At 34.2% G+C, this 25,821-nt stretch overlaps 1 protein-coding gene across 27 annotated transcripts in view; it reads left to right on the top strand.

Moving 5' to 3' along the window:
- The window catches only part of PARD3 (par-3 family cell polarity regulator), a 610,024-nt gene that overhangs the window by 385,290 nt on the left and 198,913 nt on the right, over positions 1–25,821 (top strand). For 6 of the 27 annotated variants that reach the window (XM_081059088.1, XM_081059079.1, XM_081059100.1 and 3 more), the window contains 5 exons: positions 4,542–4,701; positions 10,977–11,166; positions 16,638–16,789; positions 17,838–17,882; positions 23,005–23,232. In XM_081059088.1, coding sequence (XP_080915214.1) covers positions 4,542–4,701; positions 10,977–11,166; positions 16,638–16,789; positions 17,838–17,882; positions 23,005–23,232 — 775 coding nt within the window. Of the gene's footprint in view, positions 1–4,541; positions 4,702–6,154; positions 8,328–10,976; positions 11,167–16,637; positions 16,790–17,837; positions 17,883–23,004; positions 23,233–25,821 lie in introns of those variants that run through there. The other 21 variants (XM_081059103.1, XM_081059084.1, XM_081059098.1 and 18 more) reach the window with 8 other exon arrangements.

Here is a 25,821-nt window from a genome sequence, read left to right as displayed (position 1 = left end):
GTGAAAATTGCAAATCATGTCTTTTGGTTTCTCTTTCTAATGAAGCTGAATTTTGATAAAAATTTAAAAATATATATTAAATTGAGGTGACATTGGTTAATAAAATTACGTAGGTTTCAAGTGTACAGTTTCGTGATATTAATACATCATCTGTACATTGCATTGTGTGTTCACCACCTAAAGTCAAATCTCCTTCCGTCACCAAGTATTTGACCCCCTTTATCCTTTACTATCTTCGCCCATCCCCTTTTTCCCTCTGGTAACCACTAAACTCTAGTCTGTGTCTGTGATGTTTTTTGTTTGTCTCGTTCATTTGTTGCTTTCAGTTTTATATCTCACAAATGAGTGAAATCATATGGTTCTCGACTTTTTCTGACTTACTTCACTTAGCATGATATTCTCAAGATTAATTCACGTTGTCGCAAATGGTAGTATTTCATCTTTTCTTATGGCTGAGTAATATTCCATTGTAATATTCCATTGTGCCAAAAAAATGTATACACATTTTAAGAGATGTTATCTATGTTTAAGCAGTCGTTCGCCATAATCAGAAGTGTCTGGACGCTGATGGTAACCACTTTGAGCACCTCTTGTAGTTGCAGAAATCAAACGTGACTTGCATTCATCTTTTGTTATCGGTATATTCAGTATTACAATTTTAATATAGTTTTTTTATTTTCTTAAAATGTATGTACATTTTTTTGGCACGCTCTGTACCATATCATGTATGGAAGAATACTTCAGTTGTTTCTGTGTCTTGGCGACTGTGAATAATGTTGCAATGAACATAGGGGCACATATATTTTTATGGATAAATGTTTTCAGATTTTTGGGGTAGATACCCAGAAGAGGGATTATTGGGTCATATGGTAATTTTATTCTTAATTTTTTGAGGAACCGTTATACTGTTTTCCATAGCAACTGTACCCATTTACATTCCCACCAACAGTGTATGAGGGTTCCTTTTTCCACACAACGTCTCCAACACTTGTTATTACTTGTCTTGTTGATGATAGCCATTCTGAGTGGTGTGTGATGATATCTCATTGTGGTTTTGATTTGCATTTCCCTAACAGCTGGTGAAATTGAGCTTTTTTGTGTCTTTTGTTGGCCATTTGTATGTCTTTGTGGGAGAAGTGTCTGTTTAGGTCCTCTGTCCATTTTTTTTAGTTGGATTTTTTGTTGTTGTTATTTAGTTGTATGAATTTTTTATATGTTTTGGATATTAGTCCCTTATTGGAGTTGTTTGCAAATATTTTCTGCCATTTGATTTGTTGCCTCTTGTTGATGGTTTCTTTTACTGTGCAGTAGCATTTTAGTTTGATATAGTCCCATTTGTTTATTTTTGTTTTTACTCCCCTTGTCTTTGAAGTTCATAAAACCATCTTTAAGACCAGGGTCCATAAGTTTAGTACCTATGATTTCCTCTATGCAAGTTATTATTTAGGTGTTTGAACCATTTTGAGTTAATTTTGGTATATGGTGACAGGTAGCAGTCTGGTTTCTTTCTTGTGTGTTTGGCTTTCCAGTTTTTCCAGCACCATTTATTGAAGAGGGTTTCTTTTCTCCATGATATGTTTTTGGTCTTTATTGAAAATTATCTGCACATATGTATGTGACTGTATATCTGGGGTATCCGTTCTGTTCCATTGGCCTGTGTATCTGTTTTTCTGCCACTGCCCTGCTGTTTTGATTATTGTCACTTTGTAGTATAATTTGAAGTCAGGGAGTGTGATACCTTTGGCCATGTGATTTTTTTTTTCCTCCCTCAGGATTGCTTTGGCTATTCAGAGTCAAATCTGATGATATTTTTGTTGTATTTCTTTTCTTTTTTTTAAAATGCCATTGGGATATACATATGGATTGCATTAAATCTGTATATGCCTTTGGGTTATATGGGCATTTTAACTATGTTGATTCTTCCATTTCATGAACATGGAATATCTTCCCATTTTCTTGCGTCTTCAATTTCTTTTAATAATGTCTTGTAGTTTTCAGTGTATAGGTGCTTCGCATCCTTTGTTAAGTTTATTCCTAGGTATTGTCTCTCACCATTGTTATTCAACATAGTATTGGAAGCCCTATCCAGAGCAATCAGGCAAGAGAAAGAAATAAAAGGCCTCTAGATTGGGCATGAGGAAGTCAAATTGTCACTTGTTACAGATGACATGATACTTTATATAGAAAACCCTAAAGATTCCACCAAAAAACTATTAGAAACAATAAACAAATACTGTTAAATTCCAGGACACAGAATCAGTGTATATACATCCATTGTGTGCCTGTGTACTAACAATGAAATTTCTGAAAAAAGAAACGAAAAAATCAATTCCCTTTGTAATTGCAATAAAGTTTTTATATAATAGGAGATGGAAGGCCTTGGAAGGAGCACACTTCATAGGAAGGCCTTGCTCTGCCTCCTCTGTATGCCACTGCCCCTCTAACACATTTGTGTATGCTCGTTTTCTAGCTTGCACGTGGGCATGCACACACACACACACACACAACTCATCACAAGATTTAAAATCAGGGTGTGTTTTTTTTTTAAGAAATTAAAAGGCATTGTATCTTCTGTTAAATATTTATGTAGTAGGCCATTAATGTCTTCCTTTAAATCTGTCTTTTGAGATGTAAATTAGACATGGGTTGGGAGTCAGGGGAGGTGTGCACTCTTTCCCAGGAAAATGGTCCAGTGCAAGGTTTTATATGAACAGACATCTTATAGTTGTTTTTTTTCTCTAGAAAACCTGCAGGTACTATTTTTTAAAATCAAATTTTTATTTGACTTTTTAAAATGATAAAATAGCCTCCTGGGATATTTAGGGTTTTCTCATGAAGGAACTTGATGAAGATTTTATCATCTAGAAAATTGGAGAGTTATATAGTTCAATTAAATGTATTTGTTAAGCAAACTTGAGGATGTCTTATGTTGAAGTAAATCATTGTATAGCAAGCAGCTCTTGTGTATAGAGACTTGTATAGCAAGTCTCTTTAATGTATGTGCTTATTTTAAAAATTCAAACATACTTGTTCTTAAAGGTATAGAACATTTTTTTCTTTTTGTTTTGTTTTTGTTTTCACCTCCCCAAAGTACCTTGTAATTTAGGCATAGTATTCTTTCAGAAATTGTTATTCTATTCTTCTACATCACAGACCTTGAGTATTTCATTTACTTTTCAGTAAAGCTGTCAGTTGTAATCTACAATTAAAAAAACACACATTAAAAACAAATTCTCATTTCGCAATTTAAACCTTATTGTGTCTAATTCACTAGCCCTGCAAGTTTATTATTCTCCTGCAGTTGGACGTGCCTCCAATTGTAATTGTGTTGACCCTTCGATGCATTAAATCTCCCCAGTGCTTATCAAACTGGGAGAGATAAGTCTCCAATCCTGAACTTCATTAAATATCTCATTTATATTAAACAGATGATAGCTTCTAACAGAAGTAATAATTTGTTCCGGCGGAGGAACTGCCACAGTTATGCTTTCATCTGTTTGGAATGTGCATTCCCCTCTCTAGCTTTGCTGTGTTGTACTGGGCCACCTCTCCCCCTCAAGCCCTCTCGGCCTCTGGCTGCAATCCAGCACCAAAACGTCTTAAGATGTTAGTCTATGGGGTTAACCAGAGCCCACACCGGGAGTGTTGTATTATAGTTAAGTGTGATTTGTTCCTCCTTGAAGCAGATTTGTTTCAAGGCCTTACTAACATAGGGTTTTTTATTCATATTATTTTTAAGAAGAATATGACCTATAAGGCACTGCTGTTTTAAGGATGCCACGTACAATTTTATTCATGGCGATAGAAACTGACCTATATTCTTGGCTTATTTAGTAGATTATATGTGTTTGTGAAATACACATCTTTGCCTGCTTCATTCGAATATTTGGTCCTTACTCTGTATAGTTTGTATTCTATTAAAGTACTTTTCTCAGTCATCTCATGCTTACAATTACAATTAGAGAATAGGACAATTATTCCTCATGTCTAGCAGAAGAACTTTAAGCTTAGTATAGTGTTCAAGACATCTGATCTGACTTGTGGTCCTTTGCAGTGGATGGTAATTTTACGGGCACACACATCTAAATGTGTGTAATTGTCATGTACTTCCATACTGTAGATATGAAAGTACAGTTAAGTCCCAGTTTCCATTCTGATAAAGCATGCCTATGCAGGGCAGCATCTCATGAAGAATTCTGAATTAAACCATAACTTAAATTGACTTCAACAGATACTAACAGTCAAATTGAAAAAATAACCAAGATAAATCTAAAAAAAAAAAACGAAGAAGCTTTTAATATACATATTTTTTCCTCCAATGGTGGAAATCTGACAGAACTTCATGGGAGGCACAGTGTAAAGTGGCACAGAAAGTTGGTCATTAGGCAGAGCTGTCATCACAAATTATTTTGGTACAGGGTGAAAAGTTCTAGTTCATTTGGTACCCAGTTGGATGCAGGCCTTGAGCAAGTTGTTATAATCCCCCCATGCTGCTAATGGGCCTCCAGTTCTGACTTTGGCTTGCCCCCCTTTCTCTATAGCTGAAGTCACCTGGGAGCCCCTCTGGACCTGAGCTGCCCATTGAAACGGTGTTGGATGACAGAGAACGAAGAATTTCCCATTCCCTCTACAGTGGGATTGAGGGGCTCGATGAATCACCCACAAGAAATGCTGCACTCAGTAGGATAATGGGTGAGTCAGGTAAAACTGTTTATCACATCTTATTTTTATGTTTAAACTGGTTCATGGAGAGGTTGTTAATGTAATATTAATGTAAAAGAGGCCCAGGTTTCCAAGAGGAAAAAGATCAGGTTCCGTATAATCATTCAGGAAGTGTTAATATAAAGAGTAAATCAATACATTGATTTTGTTAAGTGAGTTTTAGATGCTATAACGTGGGAAGAAAAAAAAGGATCCCATGGAAATATTCCTTGTGATCAAGATATTCTCAGCTTCTTTGAGATAATAAGTGAATCTGTGTTTTTTTAAACAATCAAAATGTAGTGGTTTATGACAAAAAGGATTCCGATGTTACATCTTAGTAACTGTAGCACTGTTTGGAAACAGGAAAAATGTGAATGTACATACATACGTGTAGATGAGATAGTCACATTTATTTGTTTTGCACTTAATAGGATGGTGCCATTTTTTAACACAATCTCTGCTTTTTCAAAGCCTCCATTTTAAAATCTTGAAACGAGTTTTTTGCACTCTTTGTTTGGATTCAACGCCATGCTGTCTGCATGGCCCCCAGGGGTAATGAGGTCACTAGGACTTCTAGGCAGCAGTGCAGCTTTCTACTCACAGATCCAGTTAATAAACACTTGCTTAGCCACAGGACTGTTGGATGTACTGAGTTACTCATCTTGGGATTAGCTTGGGAGTTTTCTAATTTAAAACACAAGAAGCTGTTCTGATTAAAAGAACATCTGACATAAAACACTTTTATTGCTGTTTTGTTTTGTTTTGTAAAGCTCTAGTAGAAAGTAAAACTCTAAATTTTACTCCATTTTGAGTACATTTAGTATAGGTTTAATACTATTCAAGTTTCCATTATAAGCTCCATTAGAGGAAGAATTTATTTCGTTCATCAGTGGATGTTTATGGAAAGCCTGCTATTGGCAATACATTGTATTTATACGTTTGCTGTAGATACAAAGATGAATAGGAACAATTTCTATCTTCAAAGAACTTTCTACTGGGCATGGTAGGAAAAATACATAAACATGACTGCTAGAATTTTCTGTTATTCCTCTAACCCCTCTAGCTTTGTAGTTTGGAAAAAATTGCTAAATTCTCAACTTCCTGTTTTGTCACACATAGAATTTAGACATGCCAACTGTAGTTTTATTTTGTCAACATTTTTCCATTTGCCTCCTTGACATAAGTGAAAGTAGGAGAAGGATGGTAAAGATACCGTCCTATGAAGTGACAGGCATGTCACATAATATATCACATTAATCTTTGCTTATTAATGATTACTCTCTTCACTGCTATTCGATTTTCCATACTTTCTTGTTTTGGATATAAAACTTTATCTGTTTTAAACAATTTTTTATTGATGAAAATTCAGACCCCTTGAAAGAGAGAGTACATGTGTCCCTGGATGTGTGTGCATACAAAGTGATGTGCTGTAATTTCCCCTTTATTATAGGAACATAGGACTTGCCATACTGAATCAGACCATTGGTCCACCAGTTCCTGTAACCTGCGTCCTGCCTCCAATCCCTGAAGCTTCAGAGGAAGGCGAAAAACTAAAACTAAAAAAAAAACAAAACAAAAAACAAATACCCCCTAAAATTCATTTAGTGTGATGTATATATGGGTTGAGGATTCCTTCATTTCTTTTTTATAGCCTGTTGCCCTAGAATTTGTTAGCTATAGCTTCATTAGTCTGTTCAAGTTTACATTTTAGTTGATATTGTTTTCCCTTCCCTCTGCTAGAGGTGTAATGGACTTTTATAACTCCAGATGCTTCACTCAGGGCAGTAACTTCCCTCCCAGTTCTGTGCTTTGTGATGTACTGTACACACCCTTTTGGGCTGGGAGATGACAGTCTCTTTACCCTGGATGGTAGGCCAAATAGATGTTGAATGATGATATTTTCTTAAGACTTTTTTTTTTTTAATTTTTTTTAATGTACTGAAAACTAGGGGATACCATATAATTTTACCCTGAGAAATGCATACACATAATTTGATTTATCTTGAGTTTTGAAAATTTTCAAATTCTTCAGTCTTTGTCAGTTTCTATTCCAATATCATTGGCCCTAACAAACAAATACTGTTTAAGTCAGTTCCCACTTGAAGTTAGAAATCCTGCAAAAGATGTTACCTTGCAACAAAATACCTAAACAGGGTACCATATATAAGATATTAGAGTACTGAATTTCTATTAACCTAATGTAATAGTAATAGTATTTATTGGTTTGCATAGTACCTGGGTACATGGAAATTTCTCAGACAGATCTTGTTTGGTTAATGGTTATCTTCCATACATTTAGAATAACTCCTTTGTAAACACTAGTAGAGGTGGTGGCATTTACTTCATCGTCTGCTGTGATTCAGATAGATATTTGTACAGAAATTCCATTGGATTACATTAAGAAATGATTCATTCTGTGCAAACGGTGAATTTTCACATAGAGTATTTTTCATGTAGGACTCTAGACCAAAAGGAGCTTTGAGGCTTTCTGATTTAAATCTACATGTCCCAGGAGAGAAGCTTCTAACAAGTTTATAAAAAAATGCAAGAGATGTTAGAGTTGGAAGGAGGTCACATATCATCAGCCACACTTTTCCACTTAACAGATAAAGGAAAAAGTTTCAAGGTCACATGATGATTTTTATTTTGGTTTTATTTCCTATTTCTAAAAATAGCCCTCTCTGGGGAATACTGAGATCACACAATGTATGGCATTCATTCTTTATTAACCTCAATTATAAGTATATACATCTTGAAGTAAAAGGCATTAGACAGTCTCCAGAATCTATTTCATTCTGGCAACCACTGTGATCTAAAAATCAAAGGAGTTAATCTTTGAAAACCACCTCAGAAATGATGTTTTCCAACCCACTTACCTTCTGATCAGGGGAGCTATGGACCAAAGAAATGAAGTGATAAGTCTGAAACCTCAGAGTTTCTGTGCTTCTGAACCAACATTACAGTGTATGTTTTTGTGAGTGATGAGTCCCATGTTACTCATACTTGGTCCACCACTTTAGCTTTTGGTGGAGTCAGCCAGATTTGTGACCACAGGCAAGATGTCTCCAAATGTCATCCATATTGGTGGACTCTTCCACTATGTGGATTTTAAGAGTCATCCTGGACATTCATCAAAAAGAAATCTGTAGTGAGCCTGCATAAGATTTCTTTCTTTTAAAAGCCTTAAAAATATTTCACAAATTGTTGAACTGTCTTAATACTAATACTAATACTAATACTACTAATAATAATCATACTAGGCACTTCAACATGTTCACTTCATAAAATCACAAGTTGACATTAGGAGTGTGGAACCTTGCATTTTTTCCCCACATTTTAATCTGAAGAAATTTTATGTTTCAAAGCAAAATTGCAATCTGTGTATCCATTTTAGAATTTAATCTCAGCAGCTATTATATTCATACATTTGTGGTGAGTTTAAAAAAGATAATTATGTTCATATTCATCTTGTTAGAAAGCCAACATAGAAATATGGAACATTAATGTTTTTATTGTGAGTCCAATCACTGGAAGATTTGTCCTCATTTTATCTGTTTTTAGTGTCACGCGTGGCATTATCTTCTATGTAAATGTACCAATGAATAAATGTCTAGTGAACAGTCATTCTGAATCTCATTGTTTCACTCCTCTAAAAGATATTGACTGGTTTAATTGTTGTTATTGTTGGTTAACTAGTTGAGGAAAACGGAATATTTATCCATTGAAAAACTGATCAAAGGCTTCTCAAGCCACCCTTTGTAGGTTTCACATTTATGATGTGCCAAGTACCAGCAAACATAATTAAAAGGTATTGACTAGGTGGAGTTTAGTACCATATGTAGTCAGGTAATTTAGTCAGCCATTACCCCCAACGTATTTCTGAAGCCAGATTGCAAAGCTGTATTCCTAGCAAGCATGGAAAATACAAATTCTCAAATCATGGGTGAGAGAAAAAACACTAAATTGTTATCCTACTATTAGGGACATTTCTTTCCATTTATTTATATATAAAATTTTGTATCACTTAAGGTACAATGTCTCTACTCAAAACAACATATTATAAAAAAGGATTGTCGTACAAAGAACCATTCAATGCTCCATATTGCTTATTAGGTTATTTCTCAAAATATGCTGTGTAAACCCAAGAGTTTTAGTTTTGTGTTAAGAAGTGGTGTGGTATAATTGCACCATAATATTTCTATCTAATAAATTTTGCCTGTGTGAGGAATTGGCATTTAATGCTGTGATGTGTGCCTTGTCGGTGGTGAGCTGTCAGGGAGAATTCTGGTTTTGTCATTTTGTGCACTTTGGGGGGGAAAAAGTGTGTCTTGAGAAGGAAATATTTTTTTGAGTAATAGTGCTAGAATGTCTGACCTTATTTATGAATGACATTTTATTGAACAGATTTCTGTCTCTCTGTACTAATATCCTAAACCTCTAGTAGGAATACATGTACTTGAATTCAGGAAAGGGGAATGATTAAGTATAAAATTTGATTTACGTTTTTATCATGAGCATTCATAAAAAGTTGCTAGTTTTCAGTTTATCAAAATGGATGCATTTAAAATCAAAATAGAGTGTTTTCTTGGTAAAATGCTGAGTAGAGGTTTCAGTGAACATGTAGTGTTTCTATAATAGAGTAGCTGATACTAAATAATGAATGCATTTGAAATTTATAGCAAGTTTACTCTTGTGGGTTTTCCTGAAAAGATATATATCAACTTATTTTTTGCTCCATTGTTGAAATGTCTAGAATAATATATATATTTTAAAATCCTTGAAGCTTACAAATGCCGTTCCAAATTTTCCAAAATAATGTTAAAACAAAATTTATCAGTTATACCTTCTTATGAATGTTTGCTTTAAAAACTAGGTCTACGACTGATGCCAAAATGTTTAATAAACTTTTCTATACATTGCTGTTGTGCTATATAAAAAATAACTTATAATATGGGAAACGTGCGCCCTGTGTAAAATGGTGGCTATATTGGTTAAGTGCAGCAATCCTTTTTATTTGGGTAGGAACCAAATAAATGAAGGGCCTTTTGTTATGAAAGCCCAAGGTAAAAATTGTCAATTCACCTGGCTTTGTTGGGAAAGCCAGGCGAATGGGCCTTCATAATCTGTGAGTGTGGTCTCCCCCAAGGTATTCATGTGCACAAACGTTTTGTCCACAGTTACTGCTCAGAAGAAGTATGGCACAAGTTTTGGGGAGGAAGCCAGAAGAACTATAGGCATTTGGGGAAGGAAGATGGCATCATTTGGACCCCAGCTTTATTTATCTTTTAAGGATTTAGAGCCTTGAATCTTAATTTTGTCTCAAGAAATGTAAATGCCTGTCATGTTGATCTGTGAACCTGACCAGATATTCCTGGAAGAAACTGATCAGTGTAGACAGTTCTGGGTCTTTCCTTATCCAGAACACTATGTGCTAACTGAAGAAATCAAAATTTACAGGCTCCCCTGTCTTGACCTGAAAACCTCGGGGCTGCCTACAGATTCTAATCTTTGCTCTGCCATCTTCCTCCAAGGCCTTGGTTCTGCACATATTTGTCTTTGAAATGTCACCTGAACGCGCCATGGGCATTTCTCCATCATGCATTTAATGATGGTGCTGCGATGTCTCAAATCAATGGCATCATTTCTTCTAGCAGAAAAGACCTATTCATCATTCAAAATCCAACTCTGATTTTAACTTTTGTTAAGATTCCCAGATTCCTCTGTGTCTAGCTACCTAGGCAATGCCAGCACTAATGAATGCCATAGTACTTTCGGCACATCACTCACAGAGTCAATCAATGATCACTTTGGATATGTCCATCTCCTTCTCTAGGGTGTGAGCTGTTTAGGGGCAGTGATTAAGTCTTTCTTACATACCTGCTATGTGAATGAATGAGTGAATGATTGATGTAAGTTTGCAGGGCTTCCCTCCACATTTCCTGGTAAAATTTTTCAAGGGACATTCACAACTCAGAAACTAGCATTTTCCTATTAGAAGACATTCTGGAGATCATCTCTGGCTTTAAACCCAGAGAAATTGAATACTCTGCCCAGGGCTACATAACTCTAGTGGCAGAGGAAAGAATAGACTTGAGGTCTCCATTTGATAGTCATTTATGAAAAATAAATTTGCTTAATTCTGTTTTGTTCTACCAGGTTGAGCACATGTTTGGAAATTCAGACTTTTTCTGATGTAGCAAAGTATTACTATTAATAAACCTAAGACGGAGCACGAGTCTAGAATTTCTTTTCTTTATTTTTCCACCGGGCAGGTAAATACCAGCTGTCCCCCACAGTGAATATGCCCCAAGATGACACTGTCATTATTGAAGATGACAGGTTACCAGTGCTTCCTCCGCATCTCTCCGACCAGTCATCTTCCAGCTCGCATGATGATGTGGGATTCGTGACAACGGACACTGGCCCCTGGGCTAAGGCCGCAGTCAGCGATTCAGCAGATTGGTAAGATCACACTACAGTGTTGGAAGACATTAGTGAATGGCAGTCACACCTTATTTCATGTTTAAATGCTCTATCACTGAGCATAATTAATCAGCCTACCCTGAAAACCTCGTTTTTTTTTTTTTTTTTTATAGCAGTGTTCTTTTTTGATGGTTTTAAAACTCTTAATTATCACTCTTTTATAAAAGATTCCCTTCAACCTCATAAATTTGCCCAATTGCTGTAGACTTTCCAGGGATGTACTTAATGATTTAGCCAAAACAACAACAAAACTACTACTAACCACGAAACCCTATTCATTTGTTAAGTTTCACTGTTCATTATTTTATATCTGTGTTAATTTGATAAGTTGTTTTTCTATTGAGTAAATTCTAAGCAAACCCCTAAGGTGACTCAGTTTGTTACAATTAGGTGACTGGCCAAATTAATAGTTGATATGTTCTGGGAATAGGAAGGTGTTTCGTTTTTTAAGAGTGCTGTAACTATTCTTTTGAAAATGCTTTGTACTTGCTTTTAGCATTGTGACTTTGGGGGGGTAATCTAATTGCTACTTTTTTCTCCTGTATCTTTCAAAATAAAAGAGAGCTTTTGATATTGTTGAGCCAATATGTGGCCCATGAATGTGCATCTTCATTTGCATGCCCAGTAATTGTATAAATCAATAAGCAATAGGAAAGTGCCTCCTAGCAATGACATTGTAAGGTTGTAGTGACAACACAAACCTTGTAAAGCATTATACCAGAATTTTCTTATTGCCCTTTTCCTGGGGTCTTTTATGAATACATTAGCAAAATGACATTTAAATGTTGTAGCATTGTTTCTTCACCACTTACCCATTTCTGTTTCTTATTCTTTCCCCGACTTGTGTCACCATCAATTATTAGATAGGAGTCCAGGAGACTGGCATTTATTTGTGTTAACATTTTAGTGACAATCTTAACAAAGTAAACCACTCCGCCACTCCTTTTCTCCCACCCTGTCCACAAGCACACAAAAATGCAGCACATTTATCTGTCAATTCTGCAGAGGTTCTCTTAGAACAATCTCACCTGCTGGTTGGACCCTTGAAAAGTCAATCTCTATCATTTTTTTCTTTTCTTTTTTAATTCTCTTATTGAAAACACAGGATTTAAAAATAGAGCTACACTCAAGCCTGCATGATAATAGCTTATCTGTGAACGCATTTTTGTGTGTGTGTGTGTTTCAACTTAAATGGGGAAGCTACAGTGTAAAGTCCCATTGGAAATCCGCAGATGCCTTTGTATTTACTGCTGCAGTTTATATCCCTTTTGGAAAGTGAAAGCAACAATGGAGAAAGCAAGGATTAGATATTTGCAATATTCATCTAAGGGACCAAAGCCTTTGAATCTCCTCTATGATGAGAAATTATGAAGGTGGCCAGAGGAATAGATCTGTTTGGGGCCTTATAAAGGGCCGTATTGGTGACAATAAATAAATAACTAGCAGGGGTAGCTTGTGGCATTAATTTCCCTAAGGGGATTCATAAAATGGTGAGGACTTGTGTGATTTTGGTGTGGGGAATGCGGGCAAGGAAAGGAATATGAATAGAGGGTTATCTAAACAAGAATTCAGCTGTTCTGAATCATATCAGAAAATGTAAGCTTTTCCAGCCTGACAATATCTCCCTAATCCTTGATGAAAATGTTATGAAAACAAAAGTGCAATAAGACAGGATTAATAACTGGAATTTTAATAACATTGGGGGTCAGGATATATGGTTACATTCTTTCAACAATCAGCTGTCAGTCCTGCAGTCTAACTTAAGTATTCTAGTGTACTGTTTATTGTGTCTGAAATTAGTTTCATGGGTATATTGATAGGGAAGAATTAATTATGTCATGATTTAAGAATATTTGGTTGTCTTAGGACTCTTATTAACTCACAAGCTCATTTGACATTTTAAATTGTGTATGCTTACAGTTCACTGCACAGTTGTGGAAAGCTAAATATGGCAAATGGCTAAACTTTTAATTCATTAACTAATAGAATATACTTTTCTCAATCCACTAATTGATTTAGGGAACATTAACAATGTTTTTAAGGGGAAAAAGTAAAACAGCAGATTCTAATTTTAGTGACAACTTAATTTCAGAGGATGTGAAATTAGTTTAAAAAGTATGACAATATGTGGTTTTCAGGTAACATTAGCTACAACTATTTGTACAAATGTTTTAAAAAACTTTTACTAATAATTTCTATTAAAATTGTATTTCAAATTCGTTCTGTTCACTAATTTGATGCCTATTGGAGTTCAACTTTTAAAATATTCTACATGATACAAAAAAGGGTCGATATGCTTATGCAGAATGGTTGAAGAGATGAACTTTCAACATATAAAAGAATTAATCTTATTGAAAATACATTTTTTTATAGTTTAACATTGCAAATTTGGTCATAGTTTTTAATGGGTTTCTCCTAAAATGGGTTTTAATTTTTCACTTCTAGGACTGCGCTTTTGAATTGGGGTGTGCTCTGGAAATTATACGCATAGTATAGTAAGCATAGTAGTATGTGAATACTATATAAGCATATATATACACATATATACATATATAAGAAATATTTATAAGCAATATATAATTATACGAGTATGTATAACCGTCTACTATAGCTAAACATACATGCATAGTATAGTTGACCCTTGAACATCACGGGTTTGAACTGTGTGGGTCCACTTATATGTGGATTTTTTCCCATAAATACCTGTTCTGTTTTCCATCTCTAGTTGGGAGTCTGCAGATATGGAGGGCTGCCTGTATGCATTATTGCCGTTTTAGAGGGCACTTGAGCATCCGTGGATTTTGGTATCCGTGGAGGGTCCTGGAACCAAATCCTCATGGATACTGAGGGACAACTTAAATTTGGGGGGAGTCAAAAGTCAAACATGGGTTTTCACCTGTGTGGTGGATGAGTGCACCTAACTCCCGTGTGGTTCAATGATCAACTGTATATTAGCAGAGTAGTATGTGAAGGGGCACCTAAGGCTTCAGATAAACATGACCCTGCTTCTTTCTGGAGCATCATATTTATAGGAAAAATGGGATATGTTAAAAATGAAGTGATTTAGTGTAGAATGGAGACAAAATTATTAGGATATACATAGTGTTTTACGAAAAAAATTTTTTTTCTTGCCTTGGGCTAAACTCCCACTCATTCCTGTGGATACATCTTTTTTCAGTACCTGGGCCAGGACTAAGGTGAGGCAAGCTGGGTGCCCAGGGTTCAAAATATAAGGAGGTACACACTCTTAGTTGTGAACTCTGAGCTTGCATGACCCTGAGAGCGAGTGCTTACTTAAATTCTGAGCCCTAGGTATCTACCTTGCCTCATCCCAGGGGCCCTGCTCTGTATTTTGTGGGAAAGATTGAGACGTATTGTTCAGTTCCTTTGTGTAGTTTTTAAGGACCCTATTTCTGTTAGTATAATTGGTATTACTTTGATAATTTGAGATAGAAAGTCATTGTTTGGTAATAAGTTATTTTGTATAGTGGTTTGCAATTTATAAAGGACTTTAACCTTACATCATTGAATTTTCTCATTGGCCTTGTAAGATGGATGAGGCAACTACCATGTTTCCCCGAAAATAAGAACTAGCCGGACAATCTGCTCTAATGCATCTTTTGGAGCAAAAATTAATATAAGACTTGGTATTATATTATATTATATTATTATATTATATTATCCCCCTCTTATATTATAGTAAAATAAGACCAGGTCTTACATTAATTTTTGCTCCAAAAGACGCAGTAGAGCTGATTGTCTGGCTAGGTCTTATTTTCGGGGAAATATGGTAATATTCTCCTTATTGAACATTTTAAGACATATAGACTCAGTACATTTTAGGTCATTTAACCTGATGTCCAGACATTTTCCTTGATGTTTTCCTTTTCACCATTTTTGGTTTAGCTATTCTGTGAGAACCATTTATCATTTTATGCACAGTAATTTGCAGCTAAACTTCTGATGTATATCCAAACCAGATCACTGTCCTTTTCCCAATATGAAAGGTAATTCTCATAAAGCTGTAAAGCATTTGAGAAGCTTGCTTCTATCAGAAGCACAAGGAAGGCTGTCATAAACTCAGCTGACATACCGTGTTTCCCCGAAAATAAGACCTAGCCAAACCATCGGCTCTAATGTGTTTCTGGAGCAAAACTTAATATAAGATCTGGTCTTATTTTACTATAATATAAGACCCCGTCTAATTATAGTATAATATAATATAATATAATATAATATAATATAATATAATATAATATAATATAATATAATATAATATTGAGTCTTACATTAATTTTTGCTCCAAAAGTCGCATTAGAGCTGATTGTCCAGCTAGGTCTTATTTTCGGGGAAACAGGATAGTGGAAGTGGCTCCCTCACATTCTAGTAGTTTTAGTTAGCTGTGGAGGGACGTTCTCCTATCTGGCCAGATAGGTAAGGTGGCACGGTGAGGATAGAGGAGAGCTATTTATTTTCTCAATGTGCCTAGCACAGAGAAAAATAATTTTCATTGTATGGATGTGCTCAGAACATCTGGTAGTGCTTTTTAAATTGTTCAGAGGATTTTACAAATAGGCATGATTTTGTGTCATCCCCTGCCATTTCTGTTGGGAAAACACTTCCAGCTGTATCCTGATACCAGTGAATTGCCATATGCTTCATCCTCTCTACTTGAGTTACTGTTGGTGTCCCCAAATCAAATGTCATCTTGTCTCAGTCATACTTTTCCTGACTCCCTTAAAACTATTCATTCTGTCATCTCTGCATCCACAGCTTCTGTTATACACTTCTGGTTTGGTGTTTTTCCTAGGAATTTGTAGAGAACAGAGATCTTTTCCTAGTTATTCTTTTGACTTTGGTACCCAGCACCATACCGTAGACAGAATAGGTTGTAATAAAGATGTGTTGAGTTCGTCTTTTCATTGATTAATATTAGAGAGAACCTAAATCTTTATGAAACTACCTGTTGTAAAGGTGGATTATTCTTTCCCGAAACGCAAAATAAAGGGTGTATAAGAAAACTAGAACATATCCATTTTAAAACTTCTATTGGATTTCAAGTCATAGAGTCACTTATTTGCTGCTGATATTTTTATTAATATATGAAAGTTTTCCTCAAGCATTCAATCATTCCAATGTCTGAAATATATAAGGCTTATTTTTGATTATCACTTAGAAATAATGAAATGTTGTCAAATAGAATAAAGAAACTGTGAGAGGGAAATAGAGAACTCACATGGAGAAAGAATTACTAAATGTAAATATTGTATTTTCCCATCACTTCATGTGTACAGCCAGTTTTTCTTAATTAATTATATTTGCATTATTTAGTTTAAGTATTTCTGAGGCTATCCACACGTTCATCCACACATGTATATATGAACTTCCCTAAATTGGATGTCTTGTATTTTTAGTAAATATTTTTATGTTTATCTCTCTCTTCACACCAGCTCTTTGAGTCCTGATGTTGATCCAGTTCTTGCTTTTCAACGAGAAGGATTTGGACGCCAGAGTATGTCAGAAAAACGCACAAAGCAATTTTCAGATGCCAGTCAATTGGATTTCGTTAAAACACGAAAATCAAAAAGCATGGATTTAGGTAGTGAGTACAATCTCCATGAATCTTTATCTAAATAAGATTTAGATGCTTTCAGATTAAAATTGATGGTCCCAAACACATGTCTGTTTACTTTGAGCAAGAGAAAATAAATGTGAAATGTGGCAATTGGCAAAAATTAGTTTTTCTCTGAGTTTGAGATAACCATATTTCTCATAAGCAGCATGTTTATATAATGTGGAATATGTTAATATATATGTTTTCTGCTAAGAAAAGAAACAAACACATGTTCATATCATGCTATATTCATGTATCTACTTGAAACAATGAAATGTTTAACACTGGCTATTTAAAACCAATTTCATTGAAATAATATTTGGTTGGTTGTGGCATTCTTAAACTAAAAGAAAAAGTTTTGGAGTAAAATCATTATCTCAATCCATGTCTAGAATTTGGTTACTTCATGATATCTTTCTTTCATTGCTGTTTGTTAAGGTTTATTTAATAGAAATTCTTATATGTTGGTAACTAAGGCATTGAATGGAAGTAATACTTTAAAAAAATATTTATTATAGAAAGTATTTGAAGCAAATGAGAGTAGGAAAGTAACCATAGTTGTTCAATCAAACACCAATCAGGTAGTGTCTCTTTTTAAATCCAAATACACCAAACAAACAAACAAACAAACAAAAAAGTGAAACAATCAAATCTATAAACTGATTGAATGATTTTGAAAACCTTTGTTAATCAACTATAATTTATTTATGTTGTTCTCTGGTGGCTGTACTTTCAAGACTAAAAGCATTAATTTATTACATGCATAAAATAAAAATTTGGCGATGCATTGCCTTGCCTAATTATGATATGCTAACAAATAAATAACACACGTGTCTGTGAAATGAAATGACTGGCATATTGCATGGAGACACTGCTTCCCTCCTCCTTTTTTGATTACGAATGTTTGCTTGATGTTTCATATTATTTGCATGAACTATTAAGAATTATCACATAACTGAAGAGATCTGGGAATGGTTAAAGCATGTTGGGCTGTGGGACTAACTGGGCTAACCATTATACATTTACCTTTTAACAGTAGCTGACGAGACTAAACTCAGTACAGTGGATGACCAGAAAGCAGGTAAGAATGGACCGTTAGACTGTTGCCATAGAAACTGTGGTCCAAGGAGCTTATCATAATTATAGAGCTGCCAGTCATAATGCTTGTACACATAAATATTCCAGTCTTGCACGGATGTTTTCATTGTAGGAAATCAAATTGTACAAGAAAAGAAAAAGTTTTCTGTTAGAAGAAATTTATCAGTGTAGTACATCTAAATCGAAATATAATTTAGTGCTTCAAACATGCTTAAACAATCTAGATTTTCTTAATTGTATTTGTGTAGGAATGTTTTGTCACAATTGAAAAAAATATCAAAATTCTGAAAACATGATCCCTTGGATAGACTCTTGTTTTTAACTTAATTTATTTGATGCCTAGATTAACATCCCAAAAAAGATTCTCCAAGTGGTGACTTTGATTTGAATCGTAATAGCACAAATGTAAATATTTTTCACTGAAGGACAATGTCCAGTAATTGCTATCATTAGTCACTCAGAAAACCTTAGTTTTTTTGAATGCAAGAATTAGCTCATAGTTACCTAACACTGAATTAGACTGTACAATATAAATGACTCCTTATCATAACTCTGTGAACCTGTTTTAAAGGTTTAGGAATGCCTAAATCATTCCAAAGAAACAATGGATTACATTGAACTGGGGTTTGCATTATAGTCTATTTTACTTATTATATAAGTTTATGAAAATAATGAAAGGAAAGTTTTTATGTGTAATTAAAGGAATGTACTCTGTACAATTGAGCATTGATAATTTATTATTATTAGGTTGGAATAGTGTTTTAATTATTCTGGATCCAGGATGATGTATTAGTTACACTGCTACCACTAATTAACTTCAATTCACCCTTTTAACCTGTGGTAGAAATTCGTTTTATCCTGCTTGAAAAATTTGTATCCCACATACATATGTAAAGATTATTGTGGACATGGTTGAAATTTCCACATTCTGTAGAGTAACAGATATATTGTAAAAATTATAGCCAATCAGTCATAGGATTAACCGTAGTACAAGGCAATTAACTGTAGTCTCAGCCCTTACTAAGTAGTTATTTCTCTCATCAAACATAAACTTCATTGAAATTTTGAAATAGAGCTAAAGAAAAACATTTTTTGATAGTTCACATATGTAAACTAGTTATTAGATTTTGGAGTTATTAGTGGTCAGTATTTTTAAAGAAGTAACCAGTGTCCACGTTAATGTTCATAAAAGCCAAATGGAACTGCTGAGGTTAAAGAACATGAATTTATACACTATGCCAATTAGGTAAACTAAGGAAGGTATTTAATTCAACCGACTCATTATTACTAAAAGGAAAAGAACAATTTATGTGATTAAAAAAATAATATGGATATCCAGATTTTAAATTAAAACATTACATAACTTTTATGGTGAGAAGGCAAATTTTATAATCTAATTGAATCATGTGTTTACATGATGTTTTATCATATTAGATTCTAGGTATAAAGAGCATTTTTTTTTCTTTGCACTATGTGCAATTTGATCTACCAAATTAAATGGGAGAAGCTTGGGACAAAAATTTATTACATAGATGCTAAATTTCCTGTTATTTTTTCTTTCTTCATTTATTTGAATTGTCAAAATAATTATGATTCTACAATTTGGTCCCAAGGTTTTGGGTAGAGTCATAGTGGCATTGGAGCACAGATCATCTGTCTAGCCATAAGCCTTTCATAATGAAATTAGAATTCCATTTCCTTTTGCCCTTGCAAAGCCATCTTTTTTTTTTTTTTTCTCAGTGAGAGGGTTAGTAGCCAGTAGGAGTAGACAAATAGACCTTGGGTAAAATAGTCTGATTATGATTTCCCTTGTATTCCTGGGTTTAGGGATGTTATGTAGTATTTTGGGGTAACTACTTTCTGAAAGAAAGAGAAAACGGGAATAAAACAGAATTGGGTTTGTAATGGTTTAATCCTTGAATATAAGAAATAAACAAAATATCCTAATGACTTAAAAGATTTATATAAGAGCTTTAAAATGTCATTTTAAAATTAAAAGACATTGACATTTTTGTGTGTAAATAAAGTTAATCTTTTGCTATACTTTAATCGAGAAACAAATTTTCAAGTTTCATTGCTAGTAAATGTTGAGTTTTTAGTATTAGGATCTCAGTAACCCTTATGCAGAAATCTTAATATATTACTTAATAAAACCTTTGTTTAAGTTTTTTTTTTGACAAGTGTAGTACTTAAATGTATGATAGCCATGCTCCAAATCAAGAGTCAGAAAACTTTCTGTAAAAGACCAGATAGTAAATATTTACATCGGCCTTGGCGACCAGTCTCTGTAAGTTACTTAATTCTGATGTAGTTTGAAACCAGCCATAGAATACTGTGTTTCTCTGAAAATAAGACCTAGCCGGGCAGTCAGCTCTAATGCATCTTTTGGAGCAAAAATTAATGTAAGACTCGGTCTTATTTTACTATAAGACCGGGTAATATAATATAATTAATATAATGATATAAAGACTGGGTAATATAATTAATATAATGATACAATATGTGTATGATACAATACAATGTAATATAATACCGGGTATAATATAATATAATATATAATATAATAATATAAGACTGGTCTTATATTAATTTTTGCTCCAAAAGACGCCTTAGAGCTGATTGTCCGGCTAGGTCTTATTTTTGGGGAAACACAGTATATATAAACAAATCGGCATGGTTGTGTTCCAAAAGAATTTTTCATATTTAGCCCATGGTATGCTGATCCCTGTTACAGATTCACAAATTGTAGATGTTGACTTTTTGTATAACATTTTATTATGAAAATTTTCAACCATATATAGAGATGATAGTTTATATACCCAATGACTTCCCATATACCTAATACCCATCATTGATACTTATCAATATTTTGCCAAAATGTTATTCTACAGAATTACGAATTTAGAAAAAATAATTGGTAAACTCTGAATTACACTTACAAAATATCTATTGCTTACTTAGTTATACTTTCATCGTTTTTCTTCCCAGATTAGCGTGCTTATGTATTTTAATAACTACATATATTTATATACACTTGTACACTTATGTATACATATAAACTTACATACATGTATATATGTATGTATTTATTTTAATAGTGATGCTATTTTTGAAATTATTAAAGGTTTTCATTCTCTGAGTACGTTAAGCCAAATCTCAGCTAATTTTTCATAAAGAAAAGATTAATATACATCAGTGATGTTTTTATGATAATTTTTACTGGACGCATGAAATCTTTATTCATAATAGATAGATCAAATAAATGTACACACATACATACACATATACATACACGTCCTTTGTGAACCTAAGAAAGCAGCACGTATTTGTCTTATAAATGTTTATGGAACACAAATGCAGCTAGTAAGTTATGAAAACTGATAGAGATTATATATTCAGAAGAAAATCTTCCCAGTTAATTCTACGACATATAAAGGTAGATGTCTGTGCCCAGGGATGATCTTTAGTTCCTAGATTTCTTACTTTTAATTCAATTCTTTGGAACAAAATTCATTTTCCTTCCTATGACATGACTCTAACGGCTATTTAAAACATGAACTTGTCAAAAGTTATAGCGCTATCAAGAGAAAAAGTAAGATTGATCATCCTAGAGAGATACAGTTTATATGATTTTTTTATCATAAAATAATCAAATATATACACAACTGCATTGAGAAAGTTAAATAAATTATCTTTTTCTCCCAAGCATAATAATTTATGGAAAATTATTTCTTCATTAGAATCATCTGTCTGCTTTTCTGCCTGTTACATTTTTAACGTATTTATTCTAACTTAAAACTGCTACCCCACTGTGATAATTAAGTGAAAGATGTAATGTAAATAAATCTTAAAAAGGTAATTTTTCTTTTGGCTTTCTCAATTTAATTTTTATTGTTTCACACTTAGCCATAGTCATAACTATGGGTCTTCTAGGTGATAATATGCCAAAGCTACTCCTTAATTATTGATCGATATGTGGGCCAATGACCCCCACATAGAGATAATTTATGTAGTCTCTCCTACCCTCTCATTTTTTTGCACCTGTCTTTTTAACAGTGTAAGTGAAGAACTAGTGCTCTACCCTGGATTGTCCAAGTGGTACTGTGAAGCTGGTATTTCAGTCATCTAGAGACTAAATTTGTCTACCTTTGAGTCCCAGGTCAGGCAGTAGTAGATGAGACTGCCTTACTTGGTTAAATAAATCTGTTTGAATTGCCCTCTAAAGCTTGGTGCTAGTGGTATTATCTTAGGCTTTCCTGCCTGAGATCCTCAAGAAATAGAGTCCAATTTTCTATTCCCTGAATTCTCCCCTGCGATCTTACTGAAATGTTTTTGATAATTGGTAAGCCTTCTTCCTTCTGTTCATCACTTGTTTCTCAAGCAGACACTATTCCCAGGCCTGGAGGTGTAAGTCCTCATATCAACTCTATTTAGTTTCTACTCCTTTACTTCTCTCTAGAGAGAGCCCATATGTAATTTGTTTCTGTACAAAGCTTTCCCTAGAATGTTAATGTTGCCTAGAATTAGATTTCTGTCTGGTGTCAGGGTGCCCTAATAGTATTGGTGACATGTAGTCTTTTGTGTTCTCTTTACTTACGAGTTGTGTGAATCTGCACTATAACAAGGAAGAAACTTGATGAAGCTCATTGATATGAAACTTTAACTGCTGTTGTCAATAATTTTAAACTGTCAAACTGATTTCAGTTAAGAAGATACTCTTGGTTGCTTACCTTAGCCTTCTTATCATTTCTGCTCTTCAAGTGAGCTTTTGGGTATTCTGGTTCTTTTAGATTATTTACATAATTTGGAGCGAATGATTTGGCAAAAATTTCCTCTGTTGAGCTAAAAATGGAAACTAGTAACTTAGAAGTTTTCCTAGTGAAAGTAGAGAAAATAGACAAAATTTAATATATGTTTGGGAAAAATAAAAATTAGTCACTATTACTTTATTGACTTTTTATACCTTTTCCATCCACATTTTAGAACTCCTCATTGAATGAATCATTTGTTTATGTCTCTGATGTTTTCCACAATTCGTAGGTGTTCAGGAACATAATTTGAACCACTAATTGTAACTAACATTTTGTTTTTGTAAAACCTCCAAGGTTCCCCCAGCAGAGATGTGGGACCTTCCCTGGGTCTGAAGAAGTCAAGTTCGTTAGAGAGTCTGCAGACAGCAGTCGCTGAGGTGACTTTGAATGGGGACATTCCTTTCCATCGCCCACGACCACGGATAATCAGAGGAAGGGGATGCAATGAGAGCTTCAGAGCTGCCATTGATAAGTCTTATGATAAACCCACAGTAGATGATGATGATGAAGGCATGGAAACATGTAAGTGTTTAATGTCTAAAAGAAAACAATGACAAACAGCTCTGTAAAACAGCAGTTCTTGGAGTGTGCTCCAGGGAACCTTGGGGGTTCCCAGTATCCTTCACAGGGATCTATGAAGTCTAAACTGTTTTCATTATAATAATAATAAGATGTTACTTACCTTTTTATTCTCATTCTCTCACAAGTTTATCGTGGGTTTTCTAGAGGCAACATGTCATGTGATAGTGCAATAGATTAATTGAATGCAAAGCAGGTAGAAGAATCTGTCTTTTTACCTAGGTAGTAACGCGATTTGCTACCATATAAAACAGTGCCATTGTTGTCACTAATTGTTTTTGGAAAGTACAGTTATTTTTTGTAGTAATATAATTTCTGTTAACATGAAATTAGTTTTTTATGAAGTAGTTAATTTTAAAGTTTCAGGATTAATTCAGTAAATATTAATAAATACAGAGGGTGCCAAAAAATGTATACAAGTGGACACTTTGGTCAATGTTGCTCAAGCAGTATAGTTCACTGTAATCAGAACTATCTGGACGCTGATGGTAACCACTTTGAGCACCTCTTGTAATTGCAGAAGTCACACGTGACTTGTATTCATCCTTTATTTTTAGTATATATTCTTACAATTTTAATAGTTTTTTTTTCCTTTCTTAAAATGTATATACATTTTTTGGCACCCTCTGTATAATCCACATAATGTTTTTGAGATTTAATGATTTTATTAAAGGTATCCTGAGACCAACATGTTTGAAAACCACTGCTGTATAGTACGTCTGTGTGATGTCTCCAATGACTATATGTAATATATGATTTTGAAAATGTTTTGTTTTTTATGAATTAATCTTGCTTTCCTTGAACTGAGCTAGCAAGATACGTTTGAGTGTGTGTGTGTATTTCCAAATTGCAAAATATTATAAGCCAAGGTAATTGAAAGTCAAAGGTTAATATGAATGAGCAATGTGTTTTCCATAGTATATTGAGAAAAGAAATTAACATTTATAAATATGTACAAATATATGTTTAAGGAAGTTATCCAACATTTATGGTATAAATATAACCTTTCAATTTAAAAATGAGAAAAAACTAGTCTACTTAGAAGAGAAAGGACTTAGGAGTTCTAACAGTAAAAAGTGTTGATTAGCTTGTATTTTTCATAACTACTAATTTACATTGTAGTTTTTTAACTTCAGCTGTGACCTTTCCCATCTAATCATTGTAAGAAAATTTGGAGACACCACCACTTGAAGTTAAAGCAAAGACCAGAGATAATTTAAGTGGATCATAAATTATTTGCAATTTACATTTTGGGTAGACCGCTTCTCACCCATACCTAAGGAAAATTGTGGTAGGGAAGAAGAGTTTTAAATAAAAATCATATTCTGAGGAGATTAAAGCAAAGTTATATAATTTTTGCCCATTGCATATAATGTTTGGGAAAGTGAATATTGCTGCCCTAATGTAACATGTAAAGCAAAACGTAGGGGGAAGATTGCTGTACCTCCTCCCCGTCCCGATTCTCCGTCTAAATCTGGACAGTTTTTCACTGCATCGAACCAGTGATTTCAAATATATGCAGCCTCTTCTTGCCAGATGAAGAACATATTTCCTGTTTTTGCTGCCAAGCCTGGTCTCCAACATCCTGAGTCATATGAGCTTTCAACCCTCATGAGTTTTCTCCCAGTATATCCATGGTTCCTTGCCATCCTAACCAATATGACTTGTGTAGCCTCCTCAGGTAGGAACCCTGTCACTCACAGGTGTTGCCCCTGTTTGTCCTGAGTGTGTATTTAATAAGAGCTATAGTGCTGGGGCCCTCAGTGTTTTTGTAAGCATCTACAATTTATGATGCTTCTGAACCTTTTTCTTGTTCTTGTAAAATATTTAAATTCCCTTATGAAATGCAGTTTTTTTCACATATGTTACTCATTTCAAATGCAACAAGGGAGGTGATCCTTGTCAGTAAAGGGCATGTTCTTAATTCCATAGGGACAGCCTCCAGAGTTGCCCAGTTTAGATGTGGACATCTAAATGTGTCCCTATAGAAGCTTAGCGTCTTTTTTAAATTGGAAATAACAGATTTAAGTATATTAAAACTTATTCATCCAACTATTAAGATAAAAACAAAACAACTAAATAGACAGATTGCAATTTCTGAACTAAAAGTAAAGTTCTGGACAGGATCCAGCAATGGCACTTGTGACATGTGCCCCTATAACCACAAAGTGCTGTGTTTTCCAAAGTCCTGATTTTATTTTATTTTTTTCAGACCAGTCTTCTAACGTTGGATATAACAAAAGATAGGCAACTATTACACATTTCAAATTTTTGCAATTTGTTGAAATTGAATTAATAAGTGGAGCAAACAGTGAATTGGAATTTACATGATTTATATCCGAGTCCATATTCTTCTAACCATTGTAGGATTTTAGTCAAACCACTTAAAATCCTCGAGCATTAATGTCTTCATTTGTAAAAGTGAAGATTTGGACAACTAGATCATTGATTTTCAGATTGTGTGTGGTGATGTCTGGTCAGGAAGGGCCCCTCAGAGGTTTGGGGGTAATCAGGAAGCAAATGGGGGGCTGA

Source organism: Rhinolophus hipposideros, assembly GCF_964194185.1.
Source record: "Rhinolophus hipposideros genome assembly, chromosome: 1".
In the NCBI taxonomy this organism is placed as follows: Eukaryota; Metazoa; Chordata; class Mammalia; order Chiroptera; family Rhinolophidae; genus Rhinolophus; species Rhinolophus hipposideros.
Note: the sequence above shows the minus strand (reverse complement) of the source record. Positions and strands in the feature narration are given on the sequence as shown.